At 47.0% G+C, this 26,974-nt stretch overlaps 4 protein-coding genes across 6 annotated transcripts; 2 read left to right on the top strand and 2 right to left on the bottom strand.

Moving 5' to 3' along the window:
- The first annotated feature begins 267 nt into the window (after positions 1 to 267).
- bcl2l13 (BCL2 like 13) lies at positions 268 to 12,497 on the top strand. 2 transcript variants are annotated; one of them, XM_056417530.1, is made up of 7 exons: positions 268 to 360; positions 1,218 to 1,422; positions 3,480 to 3,563; positions 4,249 to 4,405; positions 5,259 to 5,331; positions 5,451 to 5,579; positions 10,503 to 12,497. In XM_056417530.1, exons 2-7 carry the CDS (start codon positions 1,281 to 1,283, stop codon positions 11,496 to 11,498), a joined length of 1,581 nt encoding a protein of 526 aa, XP_056273505.1. In that variant the 5' UTR covers positions 268 to 360; positions 1,218 to 1,280; the 3' UTR covers positions 11,499 to 12,497. The 2 variants fall into 2 exon arrangements, with proteins under 2 accessions (XP_056273505.1, XP_056273504.1); XM_056417529.1 differs by having other exon boundaries at positions 3,477 to 3,563.
- Positions 12,498 to 12,770: 273 nt separating this feature from the next.
- bida (BH3 interacting domain death agonist) lies at positions 12,771 to 15,901 on the bottom strand. The gene is made up of 4 exons (XM_056416840.1): positions 15,792 to 15,901; positions 15,140 to 15,413; positions 14,573 to 14,706; positions 12,771 to 13,283 (listed from the first exon to the last, which is right to left on the bottom strand). Exons 2-4 carry the CDS (start codon positions 15,393 to 15,395, stop codon positions 13,086 to 13,088), a joined length of 588 nt encoding a protein of 195 aa, XP_056272815.1. The 5' UTR covers positions 15,396 to 15,413; positions 15,792 to 15,901; the 3' UTR covers positions 12,771 to 13,085.
- A 561-nt stretch (positions 15,902 to 16,462) lies between these two features.
- Positions 16,463 to 21,042, bottom strand: wee2 (WEE2 oocyte meiosis inhibiting kinase). 2 transcript variants are annotated; one of them, XM_056415759.1, is made up of 12 exons: positions 20,954 to 21,042; positions 19,933 to 20,266; positions 19,624 to 19,835; positions 19,273 to 19,330; positions 18,812 to 18,981; positions 18,618 to 18,739; positions 18,354 to 18,500; positions 18,150 to 18,254; positions 17,814 to 17,899; positions 17,287 to 17,457; positions 16,988 to 17,136; positions 16,463 to 16,907 (listed from the first exon to the last, which is right to left on the bottom strand). In XM_056415759.1, the coding sequence occupies exons 2-12, from the start codon at positions 20,215 to 20,217 to the stop codon at positions 16,745 to 16,747; spliced, it is 1,668 nt and encodes a 555-aa protein (XP_056271734.1). In that variant the 5' UTR covers positions 20,218 to 20,266; positions 20,954 to 21,042; the 3' UTR covers positions 16,463 to 16,744. The 2 variants fall into 2 exon arrangements, with proteins under 2 accessions (XP_056271734.1, XP_056271732.1); XM_056415757.1 differs by lacking the exon at positions 20,954 to 21,042 and adding an exon at positions 20,619 to 20,656.
- Positions 21,043 to 21,248: 206 nt separating this feature from the next.
- dennd11 (DENN domain containing 11) lies at positions 21,249 to 26,916 on the top strand. Its single transcript, XM_056415760.1, has 9 exons — positions 21,249 to 21,645; positions 22,112 to 22,211; positions 22,415 to 22,573; positions 23,346 to 23,499; positions 23,597 to 23,735; positions 23,839 to 23,970; positions 24,083 to 24,233; positions 24,307 to 24,375; positions 24,500 to 26,916. Exons 1-9 carry the CDS (start codon positions 21,255 to 21,257, stop codon positions 24,693 to 24,695), a joined length of 1,491 nt encoding a protein of 496 aa, XP_056271735.1. The 5' UTR covers positions 21,249 to 21,254; the 3' UTR covers positions 24,696 to 26,916.
- Positions 26,917 to 26,974: the final 58 nt, after the last annotated feature.

Genomic DNA, 26,974 nt, shown 5'->3' with positions numbered 1-26,974 from the left:
TAGCGTTAGCAACACGGTGGCTCAGTGGTTAGCACTGTCGCCTCACAGCAAAAAGGCCCTGGGTTCGAGTCCCGGTCGTTCCAGGTCCTTTCTGTGTGGAGTTTGCATGTTCTCCTCGTGCCTGCGTGTGAATGGCAGCCTGCCCCGTCCGTTGACTCGCTAAAGTCTTATTTTGAAAATCCCGACAGGAACACTGGCGGTGTAGTCTCGCCAGCTTGTGTAGCTCCCAAGCACGCACTGTCCTTGTGCTGCCCGCCAGTGGTGGTCTCCTCTCTTCAGTCACTGCTGCAGCGGGACTGGGTCGCTTGTTTCCATTCTTGCTGTCGCGTGTCAGCACCTGTTTGACTTTGGTCGAGGACGGTAAGAAGTCGACTCTAGTTTGGCCAAATTTAAGTTGAAATAAAGTGTGTTATCTCTGAAACAGCCCCCCTTGGACGTGAAAGCTCCCCGTTGAGTTAGCTAACGTTACAGCATGCATGTGCGCGGAGGTGTTCAGGAGAAAACCAGTCAAACCTATCTTCTTTTCTGATATTTATGTTCTGAAATGTCTCAAGTCACGTTCAGTTTTGGTAACTATCGTACGAGTGCAACACAATTGTGTGTGAGCGCGTAACGTCACGTCCTCTCGCCCTTTGGAGCCATGCTGTCACTGGAGGAATGGACGACAGTAACCTAGTGGTTCATATTCGAGTTACTGTTAAGTTATTATCTGAATCTAGACACGTTGGTATTGCACGGTCTGGGGGCGCCATATGGCAGAAATACGTTTTATTTTGACAGCTCCAGCCGGAAAGGTTTCTTTCATTTTAATGTGTCAAACTTGATGACAATTTCACTTTAGGTCCGCATGGTGTTGCCTCGATGTGAGCTGATCTTAAACTTCCATGTAAGACTAGTTTGAGTGTATCCACTTTCTACCTTCTCTGCCGCATGCAAGTTGAAGTTTTGAGATGCACATCTCTGGGGCTTCAGCTGCCTCCTGTGTGTTTTTAGTTGGCAGCCATACATTCCTAGAGGCAGCGGACGTTAGTGATCGATTTGAACCCCATCCCCCATCTGCTAGAAGAGGAAGTAACCGTGTCCACTTTGCACAATGACCATATGGCATTTTGAGTGGGACATGCATGTCATCCACCTCACAGATGTCACGAAGACGTTTTACCATGATTGTCAAATCAACATTTTAATTGTCCTCCTCTGGCTCTGATTTTTCTCAGGTGAGACGTCCAGCTTTGCCTGTGGAAGAAAAAGCTTCCGCCTGAGAGCCTGACGTCATTTCAATGGCGACCTCAGGCCCCACCTCTCCTGCCTCCATCACTAATGCTGTGCCTGAGGGGTTCCATTATGAAACCAAGTACATTGTGCTCAACTACTTGGCAATGCTGCCTGCTAGTAGATCACAGACGCTAAACACGTCTCAAGGTGAGATGAAAGACTTAGATTAGTGGGTAAATGTTCTGTGATTTCGTAATGCAGTTCAGTGGAACTCGACTTACGGTGTTGCTTCCATCTGAAAGTGAAGTGTGTTTATGAAATGTCCACATCTCCCAAAGAGAAGCACTGTCAAGGACAACCTATTTAGCTGCTCTCTCACGTCTCTTCCTGTCATCAGTGTGTGACGGGCATATCTGAGGGCAAACCTCACACATGTATTCACACAGTACACAAATAGAGTTGCAGGCACTTGGTCACAGAGCAGTCACACAATGTATTCAGGGTGAGCAGCCAGGTTGCCACCTGTTCTCTCGCTCAATTTAGTCGTCACTGACATTGGCACGGAAACGCATCCAGAGGCCGCGTAATGCCCGTGTTATCATGACAGTTATAAAGTACCCGCTGCTTGTAAACAAATGGATGTCTTGTGATGCTGTCCATGAGCTCAGCTACAATCCTTTCTATATGGTGTCCAGAGGAGCCTGGCCTTTCTTTACCGGGGCTTTTCTAGCATGTTGCACCATGACCTCAGGCTTTCAGCATGCGTTTCTTTCCCATCCTGTTCCCTGTGCAGCTAGTGCACTAAACCATACAGCAGTTTTTTTGTGTTGGGCATATTTTACACATATAGACATGTCATTTTTAATTCATTAATCAGTCTATGTGCGGAGAGAGACGTATTTGATCCACAAAGAAGGCGTGAAGTCTAAGAAGCTAAGTCTGTTTTGCAGGAGGACCGTTTTAGGCCTTGCGTGTCATTCCCTCGGTCACAGGAACAGACAAAGATCTGAGAGAGAAAAAATGCGGCAGCATTATGAAAAACAGAAGTGAGAGATGCTCAAAAGCGCCCTATATTTCCTGTCCCTTTTTTATTGTTGTGTGCATGCTTGGAGTGGGTGGAGGAGGGCAGATGACTGGCTGATCCCAGCTTTCCGCTTCACCCGGTCCAATGCCTGACAGCCTGTCGTGTGTAATCACTGTAGGATAACTCGCACGCCAGTGAACCAAAGCAAAATAGTTGTCCGGTTGGCTGAATGCTGAAACAGCACCGAGCCCAGGAAAAACCAACAGTGGTCCTCAGGGTGTTCATGTACGAGCTGCAGGGACCCGGAGAGAATGGAAAAGGGGTTGGCTGAGTTTCCCCTTTCTTCCTGGAAAAAAATATAAAAAAACTAGAATGGGCACTCGGTGGAGCGCATACCTTCGCATATCACAAGATTGGGCATTGAATTATGAACATTTTGGCATTTGTTGCATGCCAATTGGATAAAAAAAAGATGTTGACCTTTTCATGACCATGACCTTGACATTTGACCCGATCGATCCCAAAATCTAATCAAATGGTCCCCAGATCATAACCAATCATCCAACCAAATGTCATGCAATTCAAGACGATTTTGACCTTTTCATGACCTTGACCTTTGACCCGATTGATCCCAAAATCGAATCAAATGGTCCCCGGATAATAACAAATCATCCCACCAAATTTTATGCGATTCGGTTTAATACTTTTTGAGTTATGCGAGTAACACGCATACAAATAAATAAATAAATACACGGCGATCAAGATTTCCATCACAAAAACATTAATTGGAAAAATCAATGAGGAAAGATACCTAAAGGTCCTGGGTGTTTCATTTCTATTGGCTCATAGTCTCCAGTTTGCCTGAAGCAAAGTACATACCATGATGGTGGAAATCACTATTGTCTTTGAGTTAAGTGAATGCTGCATTCATGTGTTTTGCACTCATGTGATGGCTCATATTCGTGCACCAGCAGCTCAGAATGAATCTTATAGCGACGAGCTTGAGCTGAGCTTTGTTTGGATGTATGATGAATGAGTTGGAAGTAAAGGGTTTTGGTTTTAGTAACTAAGCCTGCAAACATGTTTCTCCCCATCAGCAAAGTTTGTCTTTAGACGTGTACAATACTTTAAATTTTATTTTTGGTTGGTGGTTGGAAAGTATTTGTGAGGAGTCCATTTGTGTGGGAGAGAGAGGGAGACACCGTTGTTTCATATGTCGTTTGTTCATCTCTCGCAGAAGATGCCCAAAATGAAAGCGAGAGGCGCACGATGACAAAAGGGCACGAGGAAGAGCTGAGACAACTGGACGATGACATCGCTGCATGTAAGTGGACACACAAACACATCAGCCAGTATCATCTGTTACGTAATCTCAAGTCTCTGATTCATAGTCAACCCTATAGGAGTAAAGTTTACATAACATAGAAAAATAGATACAACAAGAATATGGTTCTGTGTCGACACTTTAGTGTAAATATATATGAAACAAACGCAATTATCATAACTTAAAGCACAGTATCGAGATGAATGAAAGCAACAACAAAAAAACTCAGTGTGGCAACACTCTGGCTTCACTCTGTTCATGTAATGTCGGTCTCTGTGTGTTGAGGTTAATGTAAAGCCTGAACTGCATGCAGGGAAAGAGAACTTTGCTTTCATTACATAACCCCAGTTCTCTGAGTAGCTTGAAACGAGTGAGTCGCGTCTCTCCCCAGCACCCCTTCTGTCCTTTAGGGAGAGGTGAGTGGTTGGAATGGGGGATGGTTTTGTTTGATTCCCTCACAACCAACAACATCCGTGGGTATTTTTCAATGCCGGTGTGCGAGACAGTTATTCATGATACTCGTATAACTGTAGTTGCATAAATAACCCGGAAGTCATCGGCAGGCTATGTGTGACTGTGCATTGAATATATGATGCTTCTTCATTTCCATTGGGAATAATTCCTAAAACTGCCCTGCCCCTCCTGTCTGAGGTAACATCTCTTCCGGTGTTCTGTGCGTTTGCAGCTTTTTCCACGACGGGCTTTGACCAGCACACGTCGCTGGTGTTCAATCCGGTGGTCCCAGAGACCTCTATTGAAGACTGCCTTGCTGCGTTGGGTGACCGCGTGGACGCGGAGCTCGACACACACCTGGAAGCAGCTGTACACACACTCCTCGAAGGGTCAGTTTACAACTCTGTGTCTGACTTTCACAACAGGTTGTGTGTTTTTCATGTCAAGACTGGCGTAAATTAGCAGCATTGAATGTGTAGACATTTTCTTCACAATGACTTGTGCATCGTTTTGGCTTGAATTTATTGACTCGACACACACACACACACGCGCATTCATTTCTGCTTTTCTAAATCAGGGAGCTTAGTAAATCAATGCACCATTGGGAAAAGTTATTGTCACACAATGTTCACACAGGATGAAAATGCAGCCATGCAACTTTGGTATATTTAATGAGTCCAAGTCGTTTGAACATAAGGGAGGCTGACCTGCGTCAGGCAGACGTCAGCTGTTCTCTGAGTTGCTCTGTGGCCAACAGATAAGAACGTTGTTGTACTGGGCAACATCCAACTGTGAGGAAACCACAGCACACTGAATTTCCGACGATCGTAAAAGGTTTAGTTTTAAGCATGGCTGACATCTGCATGTGGCTTCACTGACACACACACGGGGATCAGTCGGAAAACTTTGTGAAAACCAACCCAACATAGATCTGACTTCATTAAAGAAGATGATAGCAGACTGCTGAAATACAACATGCAGTAAATACAAGTGAGGCAGTGATCCCTGGACAAAACACAAATTGTCCTGCTCACATTTTGGACCTCATATAGTTTAGACGGCAAGTTTAGTTTTGGGAACCAAAACCATATTTTTAACAGCTCTTGGCAAATGAATGAACACATAAATGTGGAGTGCTGAGTTTGAATAATCTTTTGATTCGAGACACATTGAACTAATTTCTCAACAGCGATGTGTAGACCGTATGTATCTCACCAGTGGTTGTGTCTGTGTGCGTTTCAGCCCTCTGGACTACGAGCGGTTCAGAGACGCAACACGGGATCTCTCGCTACACACACAGGGAGGCTGGAGCAAAGTGAGTCAGCCATGAGTTTTATGGAGGACGTTTAATCTTCCATTTATTCAACCCTTACGTTTCTTCTTTTCTTTTACTCCCTTAACATTTTAACTTCTCCGTCTCCTCCTCTCTCCCAGGTGCTGGTGCCTTTGGTTCTGCTCCAGGCTTTACAAAGCGAAGGACAGTCGCTCACCACTCTGTTGCATCTGGGAATGCGCTTCCTAGAGGAGGAAGAAGCCGGCTTCATCACCCAGCAGGGAGGATGGGTGAGTTATTAAGCTATCAACGGAGGAAACCCAACTATATGCCATCCCTTTTACTTAATACTTTGTCGCCTTGAAGTCAGAGTCGTTTTTGTAGTGCACATTTAGATGAAAAATACCGTGGACCGTGCTTAAATATTTAATTAAATGAGATTTGCAGAACTCAAAATAGCCAGAGGAGGGCATCAGTGAGTTCCCTGTACAGATGTTTCCTGCTGCTGCCCCTGTTTGGTCTTTTTAAATTTTTTAAAGTATGTAAGACTTTCAAAGCCACTGGCCCCTGACCAGCCAGAAGGAATGACATGCTTCATGCAACCTTCTTTGTGGTCATTTACAACTTGAACATCCATCCTTTATCGACACTTAATGATGGGTTAAAATGTAATAGTCTTCACTTTTCATAAGATGTTGCGCTTTCTAAGGGAGGAATACATATTATTATACTTGCATATTGGCGAATTCCAGCTAATGGTGGTAACGGTGCAAACAATGAGCCCACAGTGTTAGTCGGTGTCGGTTGCAACCACCGGACCAGAACACCATCACACCACCATATATTTACATAGCAAATAGTGGTTTGCGGCTCCATAAAACTTTGCTCAGCGTACTTAACGGCCCTGCAACATGAAGTCTTGTGTGTGCTCATCAATAATCTTTGTAAAGGTGCAACTGATGCGTCGTCATTGTGAGAGTATCCTGACCTAAAGCAGCTGCAGTGCTGTTTAATGTCAGTCACGTGGCATCCTGGCATTCATCTGTACCGACTACATTTTCGAACAGATGTGCTTCGTATAACTGATGATATCGGTTGCGATAAGTGGAGCGCCGTGTCCCAGATGGCTCCCGGTGAACAAGGTCATGCTGATTACGGGTCACGTGACTCGACACGTTAACCGGGGCTCCGGTCGCCATGACACCGTTGTCATGATGCTCTGCCCGGTTTCCCGCGACGTAACGTGAATATGATGCGCCGGCTCCAAACGAAGCAACATTCTCGCTCTGCGTTATGTCACGGGGGGGAATGACCAGATGACAGCCTGGGTCAGGATCAGCAATGGAGGGATGGAGCGAAAGAAAGGAGGAGGGAGCGAGAGATCGCATGAAGAGACTGGTGATGGGATGGGAGGGGAATACGAAGGAGGGAGGGGTGAGAGGAAGAGGGTGGGCATGGTGAGCCAGTGGGAGCAGAGGGAACTCTCCATTGGTTCAACAGCTGCCTGCATGCACACTTCTCTTTCTACATCCACTCCATGGACTGTCCAATAGACACGGGGACCGGCTGTTGTCTACGCAAGGGCTCCAGAGTTGGTACGACTTGGCGTTGAGGTAAGACGCTTTACTTGTGATGTTGAAGCAGCGACGGAGAGCTCGTCGGTCGGCATGCGTTTCCTCTGACAAAGAGAGACGAGCTCCCGGCAGCCGCCGACATCTCTCCGCGATAGCAGTATTTCTGGTTATTGTGTCAACATACTGGACAGATTTGTGATTTATTGTTTTGTTTTTTTAAAGAACTTTTTTTGAAAGAATTCAACTTGAGGAACATCAAGTAGCATTAGAGAAGTCGGAGGGCAGAAACATGTTTTGTTCCTCATATTTATTTATGAATCCGTTCCCGCACTTGTTTCTTGAATGGACACAAAGTATCTCAAATGCACAGATTCGTATCGGGTTGGTCACTTTCCAATTATGTTGCTGCGTTTGGGGGCCTCTCGTGATGCCATTCCTGGTTACATCAGAATACAATAAGGATTATGATGAGCGTAATGTGCTGTCCACTTCATCGGGCAGGAACAAAACCAGCAGCCCAAAGACGGTGCACAGCCTGGGGCAGTGGGGGGGGGGGTCGGGGGCAAGGGGAGATGAGCAAAAACAAAATGGCCTGCATGGAGAAAGAGATTCAGAAATTGAGAAGATATACGCAAAGCTCAAACTGTAGAGTAGATTTAGTTAAGCGCCTCTGGGTCGTCGTCAGTTTGTGTGTTTGCGTGCGACGAGAACTCCGTGTGCACAACTGCCATGTCACATCGCTGTCCTTGGGAGGGTGATGTAATGCGACTCCTGAGGTTTGCACTGAAAATTGCACCTGACCCATGAGCAAAGAGAAAGGGACAATGGGGGCATGAGTTATTTCACTGCAGTATATTTAATCTAAAATTCATAGCACTCATGGTACTTTTGTAGTTCGACGATGTTGAGGAAATGTTACTTTCTGTATTCTTGTTGTTCTTCGTTTGTACTCTAGGTTGAATGCACTTATTGTAAGTCGCTTTGGATGAAAGCGTCTGCTAAATGACATGTAATGTAATAGTGAAAGCGTCATCCTATAAAAGGCAAAAAATGAACTTTTACAGGCCCTCTGTTTTACAATGGCTGCTGCAGGCGAAGGTGCAGTGATGACATTTTGATGATGACGAGGTGCTTTAAGGGTTCCAGCCTTGGCCGTGTCGCGGCAAGTCACGCCACACGCACCCTGCACGGCGTAGCGGTCCTCCCCGTGTTATGTAAGCGCCCTCTCGCCAGCGCCGGGGTGAAACACGTGCATCACTGAGCCGCTGCATTCACATGAGACTGGACCAGAGGAGTGCCCGTGGAGGCTGAGGAAGCCACCAAAAATAACCCGTAATCCTCTAAAAACATCCCCGCCAGGGGCTCGACTGGCCCACTTGTAGCTTGCTGGATAACTTGTGCAGCACACTGGCTGCCAGGGCACCCAGCCCTCCTCTGTGTCCTCCCGGCTGTCACAGAACCGTTTATGATGACGGGACAAAAAACTATATTTACTGACGCAAATGTTGAAGCTGCACAGTGGTCGTCAAATAGTTGTGGCTTCTGTAGGTAACTTACGGTGATGGTGTGCCTTTAATTATTTAATATTAATGACAGAATGAAAGGTACACGGACTCTCAGTTAACTGCCGTGTGTCCTCTTGCAGTGCGTGAGGAACAGCGGTGACATAATCCTCATAAAGGTCATCAACATATGAGCCAGAGAAAATGGTCTCAAATTTAAAACTCCCCGGTTTGAATTATCATTAAAAAAATGGTGAAACATTCTTTTGCATTCTTGTGGATTTGACACTTTGTCGAGCCTTTTTTGTTATCTCCAAGATCGAAAGTATAAATATGCAAAGCAGCAGTATGTGCGTCACGTGGCAATGAAGCCAGTACTTGTAACTGTCACAATAATGTGGCAGCTGTCTCCCGAAATAACAGTGTTTAAAGATATTTTCAGGCCTCTTTAAAGGTTGTTTCGGTTGCCATGGCGACGCTACTTGGCATGTCGGGGATCAGTGTTCGATATCGGCACTGGTGTCATGTGGACGTACAGCGAGGCTCGGGTAGCTCGGTGAGGAGGAGAGAGAGAGCCAAGTAGGCTGTGCACTCGCCCGAAGAGCAGGAATGTGGACTTGTTTTCTAGAGTTGGTGTTTGCCTCGGGGTGAGGGTGGAGCGCTCTGGAAAACGCCTCTCGACTAACACCTCAAAGATCTGTGTGTTTCCCAGCCTCAGCAGAGCTGGAGGGCAACACCAACATGACACTTTAAAGAAAGAGCTCATGTAAGGATCAACTCAGGTGTGTATCTTTTATTTATGCTTTAAGAGATGAAGACGAAGATTAGATTTTAATTTATTCATACATCCTAAATTCAATTATTATTCATCACTATGAATCTAGCGTTAGACTTCCCCTGGTTGGATATCAAATGTGTCCAGGAATATTTCCACACTTTCTACGACGACTGCGACCAAATCGCATGTAAAGTTATGTAACGTTTGTCGTGGTGCTCGTGGTCTACGGTTTGGCACGCCCAGCTGGAACTCCTTTTCTCTTCTGACAATCAAGTCCTCCTTTTCATCAAGTACCATCATCGGATCAATGATTTAATGTGTCTAATTCTCAGGGTTTCTGATCAGCACCCAAGCTGAACTAGTGCCATCGGTCCACTGTAATTTGCGTTTTGCGCTAATAAGCCAATGTTGGCGTGCTCAATATTATGCTTGCTGAACACCTGCGTGTATCATCGTGAGTTAGCATCTCAGCCACAGTCCTGCTGGATGAAAGCTCTGCCTCACGAAGCTGCTCGCGAAAAAAAATGCACAATGAGAGGGGAAGAAATCCAAGATTCAAGAGTAGCACACTGCCATCCACAACGCATCCAAAACAACATGTTCACATGTCATCGCAGGGTAAATACAGTTGATCAAATTAATTATTGCCACATTCTTGTAACAGTAGTTCTTATAAGCCACCACACACAATGCCATGGCCGACCTCGTTGGAAGCGGGCCATAATTAATGTACTTCATTCTTCCTGCAATGACATGTCAAAATGGCTGCTATGAAAAAGGGCCCGTTCGCCTCGTTCTTCACTCCCTGCGTGTTCAACGCGTTTGCCCTCAAGACATGTCGGCGTGTATAATGTTCCTTTTGTGCTTGTTGTCGGCCTGTTTCTGAGCCGTACGCGGTGATTATTATCACTGCACACTCGGCAAACTGGAAAGCTGTGTCCGGCACAGCCCTTCTCTCACGCTGCAACGGGGTTCTTCTCCTTGAAGTTGTGTGAAATGCTCACATGAAAAACTAGCTTTGGTGAAACGTTTGACCTTTTCAATATTTTGAGGTGAAATGTGTATTTCGGCAGACTCTGACCTCTGTGTCAGTCGCTCATACCCACACGATCATATGATAAGCGCGTTACATAATGGAAGAGGTTTGCAGATCTGTTGTTGATTAATCGCTGTGTGCCACTAGGCGGCGGTCCAAGTGCAGCGTTGGGCTGCGTTGGGCTGCTGCCCTTTGGAAGAGTCTGTTTGAAAAGCTATAATCCTCCATCATGTTGCACCCAAAGAGTTCATTGTTAAAAACAACTCATTTTACACTTTTGCACACGCAGAATGTTGATCCGTCTCCCCGTCTGTCCGCCACAGGGTGAAGTCTTCAGCCTCGAGCCGGAGGAGGAGGAGCGAGGTTTGACCGTTGCCGAGGACGGCAACGACATCTACATCCTCTCAGGGGACCAGCACCCGGACCGGCTCAGCCCCCCCTCCTCGCTGCTCTGGCCTGGAGGCGACGGCAGGCTGCAGAGCTCCTGGCAGACGGAAAGCTTCCCCGTGTCTCTGGCCGGCCACGAGTCGTGGGCACAGGTCAGCGCGACGGACCCCGAAGACACGAAGAGCCTGGACAGCAACGAGGCCGTGGCTCTGGCCGAGGAGCGCAGCGAGAACAACTCCTCGAACTCGGACATCGTCCACGTGGAGCGCGAAGACGCCGAGCTGCTCGAGGAAGGGAGCGAAGTCGGAGCGATAGACGAAAGCATGGTGAGCATCTTGGGCACGGAGAGCGAGATGGCCGAGCTCCGGGAGGAGTTTAGGGAGCAGACTCCACCCGTTCCGGCGTCGGCCGAGGCGGACCACACGGACCCGGCCTCCCTGCTTTCATTAGAGGACCCAGTCGTATTAGAGGCGCCTGCAAGCGTGTCGGCGGAGCCCCCCCTCCTCGCCTTAGAACCAGAGCTGCCCCCCCCTCCCTCTGAGCCCGAACCTGCAGCCCCTGTATCTGTCCCTGCAGTAGAACCAGAGCCTGGCCCAGAACCCGCTGCTGCAGCCGCCCCAGTGTCTGCTGAGGTGGCACCCCAATCTCTAGTCGAGGAACCCCCAGCAGCACCAGCAGAGCCCGAGGCCGCCTCAGAACCCGCTGCCGAACCAGAACCGCATCCTGTCGCAGTCCCTCCCCAGCCAGAGGAGCCAGAACCAGAGACGGCGGCCGAGCTGGCTGCCGTGGCCCCTGCAGAACCCCCAGCCGAGAAGCCCCCAAAGCAGCCGGAACCAGAATCGGATCTCCTCGTGATGTTCTGTGGAGGTGCTGCGCTGGTGGTCCTCATGGCTGCAATGGCATACGGCGTCATGAGCCACAGGAGGAAGTAGAACATCTTTCTCAGGGTCGGAGAATGTAAATTACACAATGTTACGGTAGAAATGAATGTGTTAGTACACACACGGTGGGAGTCTTCTTCCAAAGTGTGTTGGACTCTCGAAAGGAGGCGGCTCGTTCTGCTATTCTTTTGAGGGTTTTAAGTCTGTGAAAACGCCCCCTGGGTAATCAGAATCTCACCTCACGATACGACTGTGACTCCAGCTGCAAACGCAGGAAGAGGACAACAATGCACTCCCTTATGCTCCTTGCTTTGTGTTTTCGTCTCCTCTTAAGACTTCAGCCCTTTATGTGTTTGATTGGAATGTTTGTGAACTTCGTTTCTCTTCCGCTTGTTTTGGTTTCTGTGGCTCAGTTGGGACGGTGAGTCACGGGAAATCCACCGATAACTCCCCGAGCCGGCGTAAACCTCAGTCCACATGTACAGTTGCGGTGAGACGTTCAGCTTCCGCTCCTTCTATGCAGCAAAGTGGCATCTGTTCATGCGGTTCCCCTCAATCTGAGATTACCTTTTTCTTTGCGATTAACTACTGAAATCTGTCATTCTGAAACAAAACATGCAAAATCACTTAGATTTCATCTTTCCATATTCCACAAGGGATTTGTATCATTTCAGACATATTAGTGTATTGAAACAATGATTTCCCCCCAGATTGGTTGAAAGTATTTAAATGAGTCCTGAGAATACTGTTGTGCTTCATTTGTAGAAAATAGCAAAACATATGAATGCACTCATCCCTGTTAATGTAAACACAATTCAGGATGTAATTCTTCTGCTAGATGTCTGTATTTTACTTTGTACCATCGCTATTATTGCTCCACTGCTTGTCATGTCACAACTTTCCAATGACTGTTGCATCGGTGAGGAAGTCCACGCCCTCCCAGAGAGCAAATGGCCGTATTGAAGACGAAAGACTTCAACGTGTTTGTGTTGTTTCACACGGAACATGAGGTTAATAAAGATTTGGTTTTCGAAGCCGGTTTCAACTTTGTGTTGGTGTGACATATCATTTTTGCGTGAATATCATCCAGCGAAAAACATTTGCGATTACTCGTGAGCCGATCTTCAGTAGTGCACGGCTTCTAAAAAAGAAACTGAAGTGTTGTAGAGGAAAGTCCCCTGGCCTTCCCCTGAGTCAGTGTAGCAGACGACCTGTTAGTGGTGGTTTGTTCTTCTGACTTATTGTATAAATATAGCTTTGTCATAGAGCAACACACAAAAAATACAATTTCAAAGGATCTATGATTGAAATTACACTCAAATCTCAGGAAAATATATTTAATCAAATCACACTATAATAGCCATACACTGGATGTCAAATGAAAATATTTTTTTTTAAGCAATGTAAACGGATCAAGTAACAAAAATATTTAAGTCTGAAATTCAACTTTCCATTTATCGTTTTCAAAATAAGACTAAACTGTTAATTCATATTCACTTTAATTCATATTCAAATTTTTTTTTTTTACTCATGCGGTCGCCGCCGTTCCTTTTCACAGTCGGCTTGTCGTGAGGAGCGGATGCCGCCGTTTCCCACCGCTCTGTTCTCAGTGTTTTCCTCTCGGCCGGCGGCGCCGAGTCACCGGGCCGTCTCCGGGTTGAAGTACCGCAGCACGGCGTTGAACAGGGTCCTCAGCAGCCGAGGGGTCTGCTCGCACACGCCCTTCACCAGGGTGAGCGTGAGGGCCGCGATGACGCGCTCCTGGGGGAGATGCTCCAGGCCCACGCCGCGCTTCATCACTCGGTCCACCTCCCACGTCAGGTGATCTTTCCACTCCTGGGAAGTGACGCAAAGGGATCAATTGGGACATGAAGGCAACGCTGTGGTTGAGAGTTGTACGTCGTAACCGTGAGAATACAAATGATGCAAGAGGACCTGAGAAGCAACATCTTAGTCTAATCTTTTGAAGTTTTGATTCTACATTTGGGTGAAACATCTTGGTGTGAACTGGATGCAAAGCAGCTTTCATCCATGTAAATATATTATATACAAATTGGTGCCAATAAAGGAAAAGTGTACATCTAACCATTAGTTTATCAACAAATGTAAATGAAATTACCGTAATACAGCTAATCTCAGTAAACACACATTGCTTTATTATGGAATTGAAATGTGTCGTTCCTGTGGCAAAAAAACCATTTAGCAACGAACACTTTTTTGGGTGGCATAAATAAATAGCATATCTTGCCCACAGCAAGTAAATCTGTGAGGGAATTGTTCTTGCAACACTAAACATTATGGAATATATGCCGATAATGCAAATTAAAAATAGTGTAGAGCATAAAATGAATCCCTCAGGGTTTCCTAAAGTGTTTTATTGTGGACATGGGTCCTCACCCATCCTCAAACAAAACCCACCACACGACTATACAATCAAAATCCCCTTTAAAGTTACTTTGAGGAACTTTTAACTGGTTATGAAACCGTCTTGATGTATTACTGATGACTCTATATGACCTATATACGTGAACAGGACCATCAGGTTTCTTTGTAGATTTTCTTAATGCCTCATCATTGCCCCTGTTGGATTTTGCCATTCATAGATTAGATCAATGCAAGTTCACCAGAAAGTATTTTCACTCAGACTGGGAACCAATAATGACGCCACACTGCTGGAAACAGTCAGTTTTTACGAGCTTCAGAATCTCTTTAGAAAACCTCTCATTTGACTGCAACACGAGAAAGTCCCTTGTATTAGCTTCAATTGAATATTAACTTTCAAGGGCAAAGAGCAAATGCACCATTTAACACGGCAAAGGTCGCGTATTTAATGACCGTGGCTATGACGGAGGCCAACAACAACAAACCGACTTGATCACAGCATGAGTCAGTACCTGGGAGGCCTCCTGCCTCAGCTAAACTGGTTTTCAAAGTAGAAAACATTTAATAACAGTTTAATTGCAAGATATAAAGATATAAAATGTGGATGTGGCGATCTCCTTGTTATACACCACCGCACACAGTTTGTTTTTCTGCTCTTGGTAACTTTGACCCATATAGTCCCATCTATGACAGTCAATAGCCACCACAACATGAACACCCCGCTGTGCTCAGAGTAGACTCGCCTCGGAGGGGGAGGCCGATATGTTCCTGCTGAGGTTCCGGGTAGCCTCGGCCACAACGCGGTGTTCAAGCTGGTCCGCGATTTCTCGCAGCCCTTCTGCGATCTGTTGAAGATCTGCTGCCTCTGCGTGGTTCCCTACAGGAAAAAGAGATCACGACACTTTAGTGGATAATGTTTGTTTCTGGATTAAATAGCAAGGACAGATGAAGAAATATATACATTTCCATAAATTACTTTGATACAATGAACCTATATTTAAACTATTTCAATATTATGCACACCAATATCACCCATTGATGGAGTGGGTATATTACAGTGATTAAGTGTGAGATCTTTGAACGAGGATCTGAGTTTGCATGAACTCAGACATGAAATGGTTAATATACGTCACTTCCTGCTGTCCCTTTAAGACACAAGTGGTTTCATCACTATAACTGAAAAAACAACGCTGGCTGCGATAAAGTGGGATAACTTCGACATGACGCGAGTTCGCAGGTGTGTGTGAAACCACATGCGAGACACAGGCTCTATGACGTCACCTTTATACGAGCCGAGGACAGGTACTCACGAGGCCACTGCAGTTCCACTGAGGGCTGGATGTCGCTGAGAGCAGCCGTGATGCAACTGGTCACGTGACCGTCCGTTTCGAGGTCTCCATCCTCCAGCAGGTCTCCCGTGGAGTGGACGTCCCGGGTGAGATTAAAATCCTTGCCCAGGGAGAGGAGCTCCTCCCCGTACGGTGAGGTCCGACAGTCGGTTTGGAGGAAGGCCAGAATGACCAAGGCGGCGTTTTGCCCACAGCTCAGATTCCCCAGGTCGTCCATCGATAATCACTCTGCGGTCTGTTTAGATGTAGGGAGGTGACCGTCAGCGAGGTTCGCTTAAAGAGACTCACTGAAACAAACTAACGTTAACTCACGCAGTTAACGTCGGCTAGCTACACAAAGTTAGGTTTTTAATAAAGAGCAAAGGGGTTCAAGTTCGAGGACTAACTTCCGTCCGAACAAAGTACACATGTGTATAATTATAATTTAACAACAAGTTACGTCATATTTACGGAACAAGTTGTCAGGATGCCGTCTGGTAAACGAGCTAGGAATGTGAGCTAATGCTAACTTAAGTTATCAACGCTGCATTAGCTCACGTTAAATGTCTATAATAAAGTCAATGTTAGGCATACGTCTAGACTGGAGACGTTGGTTTGTGTTTATCGTACTCACATTAGTTTCTTACGCCGGGGGCTTTAGTTTAACTGGTGATTAGCGATGCGCCATTGGGCGCCGAGATGCTCAACAACAGCAGCTCCTCCAGTTGTGCTGCTTGATGCGCGTAGTGGAGGGGGGCGGGGCTTTAATACCTCGTGGTGCCTTCATGAACAGTCGGAAATTAGACCACGCCACACAAAGCTAAACAGAAACGCCCCAAAATCCGGAGATTACACAACACTGGAGATTATTAATAATACATTATCAGATGTAACATGAATTTTGAATGAAGTCATCTTCAAACTGCCAAGACATATGAAACAATGTCCAGTGTTTTTTTTATGTATCTTTTGGACTTTCGCGTTTAACTTTATATTACCGATGGTTACCCAATGTCACTTATATGTAACCTGTTGTAAAGTAATGCAGGTACGATGGAAAACAGTGAAATCACGTGACCTGCTCTCAAAACATTGAAGTTTAGATATGATGGCTCATAGCTACTTCCTGAGTCCACCACTAGTCAGTTGGCTGCAGTTCCAGATAAGAGCCAGCGGAAAGTCCCTGTGTGGCTTTATCAAACAGCCTTCCTTAATGTGCTTTTTGGATTATATGAGTCAAGAGTTCAGAGTTCAGAACTCAGAGTTGCAAAGCAAACTATTAAGAAAAAGAGTAAATCCATCTGATAAAATGCTTTAAAATTTTATTTACATTTTTTTAAAAGAACATTGGTCTGCAGCAGTCACATCTTGCCTCTGCCAGATAATCAATTGAAAGGAGTACGAGTGAGTCAGATGAGTCCTTTAAAAACACAAACCACAGCTCTGCATCACTGAAGATTATTAGGTCTTTCAATCCCGTTATGTCTGCGAGAGACCTCATTTAAAAATGTTTACCACAGCCTGGCTGCAGAAGGAGTCACGTATCATCCGAGCAAAGGACAGGCACGTGGGTGTCGTGACGTCCCGTCAGACGCCATACCCTGAGCAACCGAAGCTCATGGATCGCGCCGTCTTCCCGCCAACAAGCCTCCTTCCAGCTCTGGGTAGGGACCCCATCGTGGCACGTTTCAGCCCAGGACCGAGGAGCTGCTGGGGCGACAAAACTGCCTGACGAGCCTCCTGGAGCTCTCTGTGGAGAAAACAGAAATAAGTGAATGCTTTTATTTGAGTAGAGGTAAAAACTCTCCCTTATGTTTCCCCCCCCTTTACTTTTCGAGCATTGCTGTCCTGAACTTCTCTACATTGAGCTCTCTGCGTAGCTGAGCCGCCACCCTCCCAGTCCTCTCCTCCCGCAAGACCGTGTGTTTGCACAGCTCCCTGGCAGAGGGCCGCTTCGTCAGGTCTGGGTCCAGCAAGAGCTGACGCAAAGAGAGAGAGGAGGAAAAAAAGACATTTTCAACAAGCTATGCTAGTGTCAAGTCATTTTGTCACAAATCTCTTTAGAATTATATTCGATTTAAATAATCAAACTACTTAACAAAAATAAATCAGCCCAGAAATAAGAGCACCTGAAGTAGGCCTCGGAAGGGAGGCGATAGCTCCTTTGGCAGTTTGGGGAGCTTCCCCTCTCTAAGCCTGTGCCACTCATCTCCATTTTGAGGAAGAGGAGGAGCACCGGCTGCCAGCAGGATCGTAAGGCCCAGAGCGAAGATGTCCGCCTTTGGCAGGTGGCTGTACTCCTAGAGCGCAGAGAGACTTCTGAAATAAGACACTTCAAACAATGCAAATACAGCTGGACCAAAACATTTTAGATAACGAAGGGTGTATGATTTGGCTGCATCTAGCGGTGACTGAAACTTCTTCCATGTGCCAAGCGTGTAGGAGAACTACGGTGGTGATGCACTAACAGGACTTAGCCCATCTAGAGCAGATTATTATTTTGAGTTAATTATGCAGAAAAGAAAACATATTTCATAAATTGAATTCCATTTCTGGCAATAGATCCCCTTAAATACTACACACTAGCTCTTTAACCGAAAGTGAGGTGCCAAGCCTCCTTTTCTTTTCATGCCAAATGCTTTGCCAACATGTTTACCTCATGCAGGACCTCTCTGGCCAGAAAGCGGCTGTCCCCTTCCTCAACTCGAGGACTGCGGGTTGAAGTCACATGACCCAGATCCCCTGGCAAAAAAATTTAAATAGACTCAGACCTGAGGGCAAACAATTATGGGAGAAATGTATCCAACGTTTTATCCAAAGCACCTTACATAAGTGCATTTACCCACGAGTACAAACTCAGAACAAGAATCAAGAAAGTAGCATTTCTTCAAGAAAACCAAAATACCACAATTAATCCCATAAGTAATACCATGAGTAAATTCCATTCAAGTGTCACTGAAGTGCTAATCTATTTTTATTCAAAATACGATACCAATTTTGTAAATGACTCCTGCTGAAGCACTTCGGTCATCCTCCTCCTCACTCTCCCCTTCATCCGCTGCACTTGTGCTGGGACGCTGACAAAAGAATATATTACCTGCAAATGGGTGAAACGAGAAGTTTTTAGGCACGGGAGACTTAAGGTTTGGACCAAACTTTACAAGAATTAAACGGGGAACCGCTCAGTGAGACCTACTTGGTTTGATATCCAGGTGTACGAGGCCCAAGCTGTGGATGTATTTGAGCCCCAAAGACACTTGTAAGAGCAGCTCTTTCAACTGGGCCTCTGAAAATAGCTCGTCCTGCACCTTCTTCATCACAATGACATCACTGAGGCTTCCACCTGGCACCCAGACAGACGGTATCAAAACCACAGGTTCAATATTGTTCACCCAAAATATATTTAGACTTTAATGTTATTTAAGTCGACCTAAACAGTGCTGTTTGTGGAGAAACCTACCGTCACAGTATTCATTCTGAATAATCATGTGATCGTCCTCTGCCCAAGCTGAATAATAGCGAACAACATGTGGGTGGTGCCCAAGAACGGCATGCGCGTACACTTCCTTTAGGGCCAGCTGCCTGAGAGGACATGAGGAATGGTCAGATAAATGTGGATCAAGTGGGGAACAGAGCAACAAGCTACTGACTCACTCATTGGTGGAGCCTGCCAGGGGACGGCGGGAGCGCTTTATGGCGTACAAGCAACCATCCAGCCTCTTCACACACTTATAAACGGCCCCAAACTCGCCCACACCAATGCACTCCAGCTCCAGGAACTCACTCTCATAGCGCGACAGCATGAAGGCTTGGACAGCTCGCCGCTGCCAGAGAAACAGACGGAGGAGGGCCTTGTCGTCAAATCAAATGAATTTCTAAAAAAAAGGAGGAGCACGCGTCATATCGCTCAGTCTTTAGTGGGGTTTGTCTTTGTATCACTAAATATGTAAGCACTTTTTTTTTTCCTGGAGTAGGATTGGCAGCATGTAATTTTGAACAAAACAAGAAGTGAGGGGGCAGACGAAGATGACAAAGCCTGATGATGAAATGCTTTCGGAAGCATCGGAGAGGGAGGGTGACATCGACCAGAAAAGCGCTGATAAAAATAGTCGTACCTTCGATGGGAGAAAGGCTTCGTCATCCTCTTCAGATGACGTTAGGCCGTGCTTCAACCTGGAAGATGAAACAGGCTTTTAGACCTTTTATACAGTCTGAACAAAACTGCATTAGTAAGGGATAAAAGTCCACTAAGAGCACTAAAAAATAAAGACTGACAATTCTATTTTTTTATTTCATCCTCAGTGCACTGTGTGAGACATCTACCAAACGATGACAACATTCAAATATTTGCTGTCAGAAAATGGCTATTACACGTTCCACACATCATCACATCCCTATCCGAGTAAAAAATGGCTTTGACGCATATTGTCTCTTTACAGATCCACAGAAAAGCGTGGAGCGGTTACCTGCGTCCATAATCGTCATCATTGTCACTCCTACAGCGGTTATTCCACTGCTGCGCGCTGTTCCTGCGGACGGTCTCCGGGGTGAAAGGATTCACGTTCACAAACGGTGCCTGGATGAGGTTAGCGGCAGAAACTGAGGCGAAGCACAGAGTCCGCTGAGGGCGGACGATCTTAGTGCTGGAGCAAGGCTGGGACGACTTCGATAGAAGGCTCTGCAGGTGGAAGACAAATGAAAGTCATCCCACTGACATTAAACTGGTTTGGATCACAGGGGCACATTAAGGACTATTGATCTGAATTACTCCTCACCTTGGGTGTGCTGGGAGAGTCACAGAGCCTCAGTTTACTCCAGGAGGCGTAAGGTATCGGGCTGGTGCACTCTAAAGGGGAACACACGGTGTTGCTTCTACTGCGGTGTTGTTGCCCCCTGGGTGTCCTGCACACAGAGCCAGGACTGTGGATCCTGGGGCTGTGGATCCTGGGGCTGTGGATCCTGAAGGCGCAGTCATCGGAGCTGTTGTCACTGCTACTCCCCTCCTCTCCACAGCTGGTGAAGTCCAGCTGCTGGCTGATCTCGCCAAACAATGTTGCCATACTTGGGAGCTAAGTTTCCCTTAAACTAATAATTCCAACATTTGCCTGCCTTTAGAGAGCAAAAATACCACTTTACTGTTTGAAATTGGGGATTATGAATTAGATTATTAAAGATGAGAGGAAACAAAACATGGAAATTGTAGTCAGTCAATCTCTAAAACACGAGGCGTACATGTATCCGGTATGATAACAGGTCATTTATACTTAAACAACATTTAAGTCCCATAACAATAATCAATCAAGTAAAAAAAACTATTCAACTATAGAACAGAATCCCATTAAACTTATTTTCAGCACGATGTGAAAGCTCAACAGGTGCTCCATGTAGTGATGATTCACGCACAGGTCAGTTTATGCTTTAGGTTTGAGGAACATTGTGTTTTCATCATCTATATACTCACCAGTCTCGACCCCTCACCAACACCACGCTTGAATGTCGCGCCTCGTATGCAAATGACTTCCTGTTGAAGTAAACTACACCTCCGGGTCAACACCATCTCGCTCTCTGATTGGCTGAATTATTCCTAAACCGCACACCTGACTTTAATTGCGTCGACAACCATGAACACTTAACTACACGAAGCATGTGTGGATGCCTATGTATATGGATGACGTCATTGCAAGACAACTTACAAATTCACATCGAACTAGATCAAATTAAAATATGGTGAAGGATTATGTAATAAAACAGGCACGCTGCAGCTGAATGGCCATCCGACTGGCACAAGAATATTACCTTGCAATGCATTATGGGCCAACAAATGAATAGCCCATAACCAAAATTAGGTCACCGTATGAAATAGTAATGAAAACACGTGGGCGGAAGTCAGCGACGTCATCAAAACAGTGAGACGGGCGGAGGAAAAACAGCCATCAGAGGATGTGACACGCTTACAAATCCAGAGAAAACAAGCAGCGAGCAGCAAGGAGCGATGATCCGGCTCCAGCTGCGTGGATAGTGCTCTCGATTCAACTGCACGGAGGAAGTTGTGCGTGCGTGTGTTTTTCCCCCCCGAGTGCTCCGCGGCAGCAGCGCCATGGTGAAGCAGTCGGACCGAGCCCCGCTGCTGGACTGGGAGGAGATCCCGGCGCCCGGTCCGAACCCGGCGGCCCCGCAGCAGCAGCAGCTACCGTCGGGAGCGGCGGACGACAAGAAAAGTTCGCAGCCACCGGGGCGGCACAAGCCGAAGAGGATCGCGGCCGGCACCGGGTGGAGGACAAGCGGCGGCACCGCGGCCACCACCTTCACACGCAGCCCGACGGGGAGCCTAACAGCTGGGGTGGCCCGCGGGAACGGAAGCCCGGGCCGCCCGCGGACAGAGGCTCTCGGTACGCACGTGCCCTTCCCCGGCCTCTCGACGAGGGACCAGTGGGAGGAGAAGGACCAGATCGTGTCTGTGTTTGTGGTCACCTTTGATACCAGATCAGGTATGCACATCGTGTTGTATCTCTAATGTGTAACAATAGTCTTATTTGTGGACTAAACGTCCTGAAATTGTTATTGTCTTGGGAATGTCTGATATACTGAGTCATGGGGGGCAGAGGGTGTGTGTTGCGATCAGTCCAGGTGGGGTTGTCCAACATTTAAAATGTCAAGAACCTAATAAACAGCTTCAATCGACCCACTGTGGTGAAATACCGCTGGTTTAGTTGGTCGCCAAGCTGGTATGAAAGGAGACCCATCCCCTCCTAACAGACAACAACACCAGGGTGTCAGCGGGAGGGCTCAGTGGAAACGTAGTAGCAGAGGCTGAGTCACAGATCCCTCACTGTCCTTGACCTCTTGCTGATAGACTGACATACAGAATTAGAGGAAGTGGCGGCGATGAAAGAAGCCAGAATGGAAAGTTATTCTAATGGTATGTGTGTGTATGTGTGTGTGTGTGAATGACAGGGAACATGGTGGAGTGGTGCCTGCCTCACGACATCAACCTCGATGGAGTTGAATTCAAGTCCATTGCCAGCGGTTCCCATCGGATCGCCGATGACTTCATGTACGTACCCCGGTCTCCCCACTCGCCCCCACACCGATCACGAAGCATGAAATCCAGATGAAGCATGAAATCCAGATGAAGCATGACATCCAGATGAAGCATGAAATCCAGTCCGCAGAGGAACACGGGCGTGTTCGATCCGCCGGGCGTGAACAATCTGCCGCTCTGTGTTGACGCCCGCTCTGTTTTGTGCCTCGGGCTAGATATTTCCGTAAAGGCTGCTACTTTGGGCTGGCCTGCTTCGCCAACATGCCTGTGGAGAGTGAGCTGGAGCGAGGCGCGAGGATGAAGTCGGTGGGCATTCTGTCTCCCTCCTACACTCTGCTTTACCGCTACATGCACTTTCTGGAGAACCAAGTCAGGTAAGACGAGCCGAGTGTCACGCGTGAGACTTCTTTTGTTGTTTTAATCTTATATCGTCAGTGTTCTGTTTACCTTGTTGCCTCTCTGCAGTGCGCACACAGCTTCTTCTCCCTGCCCCTCGCTTCTTTTGTTGAAATGTTTCTCATCTATTAAACATGATGCGAGTCCGGGTTCCAGCCACCGTCACAAGAGCCCATTTACATGCAGTTTTTGTATGAAGTCTAAGAGCGCAGGTGGAGTACGGCTCACAGCCTCTGTTCTCCTCAGCAACGCTCATCTCTTCCGCCTCAGTGCTCTCACCGGAAGCTTATCGTCTCTTTGACTAAGTATACATCTACGACACGGCCGCAGTTTGGGCTTACAAATACAAATGGCTCAGGTTGCCCCCACATACAAGGTGGACCTGAACGCAGTCTCTAGGCTACGGGTTATCTGTGGTAACTGTGGCTTTATTCTTTATTTATACGGTAGCAACCAGATACCCCAACTTGTGTTTAAATGTGAAGCACGAGTACTGATGGTTAAACTAAATAGCGTGTTGCCTGATTCCACAATGCAATTAAGGAAAAACAGTGATGGTGCTTCTGTAATTGTCTTTAAACCTTCTCCCTGAGCCGAGTGTTCATGCTCGAGCAACGCCGACAGACACTGAATATGCACTTCACCTGCTCCGTTATACAAACCAGAAAAAAAGCTTGGATGACACATATGTGACATTCTTCTTCTTTCTCACCCTCTCCTCCCCATCTCCTTCCCGTCGTGGCCTTGTAGACACCAGCTGAAATGTCCGGGCCAGTATTCTCCGCTGGAGGCCTTCTACGAGGATAAGAAGGCCGTCCTTCCCCCGACCGGAAATGGTCTGGTCACCGCTTGCCCGACCTGGAGTGTCACCTCCATCAACCGCTGCATGCACCCTGAAATGAAGGTGAGGAAGCAGCTGAGCACGTTGCCGCTGACGGTGTTTTGTGCGGCAGCAAAACAAAAACATGTGTTGTCGCATTATTACTTTTCTCTCCCCGCAGATCACCCACCCGGCTGGCTGCATGTCCCAGTTCATCCAGTTCTTCGGGGAGCAGATCATGGTGCTGTGGAAGTTTGCGCTGCTGAGGAAACGGGTCCTCATCTTCTCCCCTCCCCCCATAGGCGTGGTCTGCTACAGGGGTGAGGAGCTCCGCTGCGCACGTTGACACGCGTCTTCACAAACGGGTCGAGGTGTCATCCATGTGCCCGTGTCTCAGCCCCGGTGTTCTCCTGCTCCCCTCAGTGTACTGCTGTTGCTGCCTGGCCAACGTCTCTCTACCTGGAGTTGGTGTGTCCGTCCCTGAGCTCCGGCCGTTCTTCTACATCAACATCGCCGACATCACCACCCTGGAGACGGAGCAGTCGTACGTGGCCTGTGAGTGAAGCTTTTACTGTGTGTAAATGGTTGATTGACCGCTACCTGGACTCTATTGAAATGACTCCTGATGTATGCGTTTTTAAATGTGTTTTTTATTATTACTTTGAAGGTACCACAGAGAAGATTTTTGAGGAGAAGAAGGAGCTGTACGACGTCTACGTTGATAACCAGAATGTGAAGACGCACAGAAGCCATTTGCAGCCGCTGCTTCGACTGAATGCGGCCGATAAGGAGAAGTACAGGAAACTGAGTGAACAGAGGTGTGTGTGTGTGTGTCTCAGTGAGGGGCAACATGATGCTTTAGATATCATAATGACGGCTGTTTCTTTCCAGGCAGCTGTTGCTTTACTCTCAGGAGGTGGACGGAGACTGCACGACCAATGAAGAGGATCTTTTCATTCTGTGAGTCACGGCTGCTCGTGTTCTTGCGTCCTGGTCACGTGTGTTTCAGGAGAGGCGTTCAGTCATATTGGTTTTCTCATGATGACTCAATGGCATGACGCGCCTCTCTTTCATCCCGTCCCAGGTTCTTCATGGAGCTGAACAACCGCATCTTTCAGACCCTGTCTGACGTGGCGGGGAGCACCGACCCCACCCTCACCGCTGAGCACGTGAGGGCCATGGGGCTGGATCCCCAGGGCGACCGCTCCTTCCTGGTGGACCTGCTGGAGGTGTACGGGATTGACGTCACGCTCGTCGTGGACGGCCTCTGCTGCCCCTGAGCCGCCGCGTCGGCCCGGGAAACTCGGAACGCCACCGGATGTTTGTGCCTTCGAGGCCCACGCACGCCGAGACGACGTAGACACGGCCTCCACCCGGAGGGACTTCCATCTGTCGCCCGCTGTCCCCTCCTGGGCGTCTGTTTTCTCTCTTTGTGTGTCTCATCGGGCCTGTGGAGACTGTTGAGGACCGTTCACGTTGGCACACCGCTCCACGGCGCTGATGAACACTTTCCCCGTAGACGATTCCACTTGGCAGCTGCACGGTCGTACAGCCATTCACATCTTACGTCGCGCAGTGCTGGTATATTTTTTTTTGGGGGGGGGGGGGTTGCGTTGTCATAACTACTAGTTTGCTCGTGTGCTCTTGTTTAACTTTGTTTCCCAGCTGGAGCTCGTGATTGGGCCTGCTCCTGCTGCGGGATGATTGGTTGTTCTCCTCTGTCACACCGGAGAAGTCGTTGAAACGTTCAGTCCCGTAGCGCTGGGGCGCACAAGGAGAGATTAACATTGTGTTGCCGTGGTTTTACTGCTGGAAATGAATTTGTGTGCTTCAAATAGATTTTTATAGAAGAAGATTCTAGGCGTATTAACATACTTGGATGATATTATTGAGTGAATCGAATGCTTTTTTGACTACTTTATTTACCTTTCAAAAAGGGAGCAATAGAAGTTGTGTTAGTTGAAACCAGCCCTCTTCATGTAAATGCATTTTTTTTCAATTTTTTACTATTTCTTTCACAATTGAAAGTGACGAGGGAGGCTGTTCGCATAAGAGTGTGATATCCTCTTTAATAACCAGGACGGTTAATAGTTCTGAAGCTGAGACTGAGCAGAGGAAAGCTGTTAAATACTTTGATCACATTTAACACGAGGGAGATCCGGTGATGTGGCGTTCTAGAAACTTCCTGTTTGTGTAACTTTTCTAACCCAAAACGTGACTCCACACCACTATCTCATCATGAATGCTGCACCTCCTGCATATTCCCTGACACACACATGCTCATGTTCAGCGGTATCTTTATGCTCTGTTTATGACTAACGGTCTGAGCCAGCAGGGGGTGATGAAATGAAGGGGCGTTGTGTGTCTACGGGCTGTCGTTGTTCTTTTAGTTTGCTTCCCTCTAAGCAGAGGCTAGTTCATCAGCCAATAGATGTTGTTGTGACGGTGGCGAGCGAAGAGTCCTCGATGGAGCCGTCAGTGGTTTTCCTGTTGATCAGCTTCAAAGAGATCCTCTCTGCGCCTCCTCTGTGTCCCTGACAAAGATCTCTTTGTGTTTTTGGAGATCTGGTCTTGGTCACAGTGAGGGATGGGCAGACGCTTTAAGAGCCCCCCCCCCCAATCTGTTTTAGCTGAGTTCTTTTCTTCAGTCCCATTGAGTGAATCCAGCTCCCGTGGACCAACGGTGTCTTTTGAATTATCCTGGCAGAGTGGTTTTATTTAATCCATCACGTTGCCTATCAGTCATGCTTTGTTCCATGTTGGAACACACGAGGCTGATGTCTCGTGTACATTTTGAGTAGCGGTTCTCGGCTTTCTCGCAACCCCCCCCCCCCCCCGAAAGCACCAAGTCATATACCTTTTTTAAAACATGTCATGAATTTCCAAATATCCGTTTTTTAAAATTCTTTATCACATTTCAAAAAAGTGCGGTGGAGTGGATTATAATGTTGGTCACAACATTTAAAAAAGTTCCATCAAGTATTGCATTTGGAGGATATTTGTTATTTAAATGGGGCCTTAAGGAAATGTGAATCTCTCAAACGGGGCCGACTCCTTACGGTACGCACACCAGTATTTGTACCTTTCTTTGTCCATAAACCTGTTGACTCTGGTCTATTTACTCATCAGCGGACGTAATACTCTTTGCCTCTGACGCCGTGTGCTTCCAGGTGTTTGTCTAATGTAAAGCGGAATGTACACAACATATCCCCCTGTATAAAATGCCTTCTCTCGTGGAGTCGTTCAGTCGTTTGTACAGCGCGTCACTACTGAATGTCAACGACAGCAGAAGTATTGCACACATGCAGCAGCACATCCAAGTAGTGTTAACTGTTTCCTCCTTCATTGTGATGTAAATCAAGAGTATTCACAGAATAACAAAATAAGTCTTTACTAATGTGAAACACTGTAAGATGTCAGTAATGTACACATGAATAGCATGAGCAACTGTTCATTTCACTGTACTGCCATTGTAAAACAATAAAACATTGATATAGTTCAGATGTTATCTAATTCTTTGCTTTACCTTGCATAACTATGTTCCTCTATTTCCTTCATA

This window comes from Pseudoliparis swirei, chromosome 6 (assembly GCF_029220125.1).
Source record: "Pseudoliparis swirei isolate HS2019 ecotype Mariana Trench chromosome 6, NWPU_hadal_v1, whole genome shotgun sequence".
Taxonomy (NCBI): Eukaryota; Metazoa; Chordata; class Actinopteri; order Perciformes; family Liparidae; genus Pseudoliparis; species Pseudoliparis swirei.
The sequence above is the reverse complement of the archived record's forward strand: the minus strand, read 5'-3'. Positions and strand labels throughout refer to the sequence as shown.

Coding starts and splice junctions, on each gene's coding strand:
- wee2 (XM_056415759.1), bottom strand. CDS start 20,217: ATGGCAACATTGTTTGGCGAGATCAGCCAGCAGCTGGACTTCACCAGC. Junction 17,458..17,813: donor CCAGAGAGGTCCTGCATGAG/GTAAACATGTTG, acceptor TCTGCGCTCTAG/GAGTACAGCCACCTGCCAAA. Junction 16,908..16,987: donor AGGACAGCAATGCTCGAAAA/GTAAAGGGGGGG, acceptor TTTTCTCCACAG/AGAGCTCCAGGAGGCTCGTC.
- dennd11 (XM_056415760.1), top strand. CDS start 21,255: ATGGTGAAGCAGTCGGACCGAGCCCCGCTGCTGGACTGGGAGGAGATC. Junction 21,646..22,111: donor CACCTTTGATACCAGATCAG/GTATGCACATCG, acceptor TGTGAATGACAG/GGAACATGGTGGAGTGGTGC. Junction 22,212..22,414: donor CGGATCGCCGATGACTTCAT/GTACGTACCCCG, acceptor GCCTCGGGCTAG/ATATTTCCGTAAAGGCTGCT.
- bida (XM_056416840.1), bottom strand. CDS start 15,395: ATGGACGACCTGGGGAATCTGAGCTGTGGGCAAAACGCCGCCTTGGTC. Junction 14,707..15,139: donor AGTGGAACTGCAGTGGCCTC/GTGAGTACCTGT, acceptor TTTTTCCTGTAG/GGAACCACGCAGAGGCAGCA. Junction 13,284..14,572: donor TATCGGCCTCCCCCTCCGAG/GCGAGTCTACTC, acceptor GTCACTTCCCAG/GAGTGGAAAGATCACCTGAC.
- bcl2l13 (XM_056417529.1), top strand. CDS start 1,281: ATGGCGACCTCAGGCCCCACCTCTCCTGCCTCCATCACTAATGCTGTG. Junction 4,406..5,258: donor GTACACACACTCCTCGAAGG/GTCAGTTTACAA, acceptor TGTGCGTTTCAG/CCCTCTGGACTACGAGCGGT. Junction 5,332..5,450: donor CACAGGGAGGCTGGAGCAAA/GTGAGTCAGCCA, acceptor CCTCTCTCCCAG/GTGCTGGTGCCTTTGGTTCT.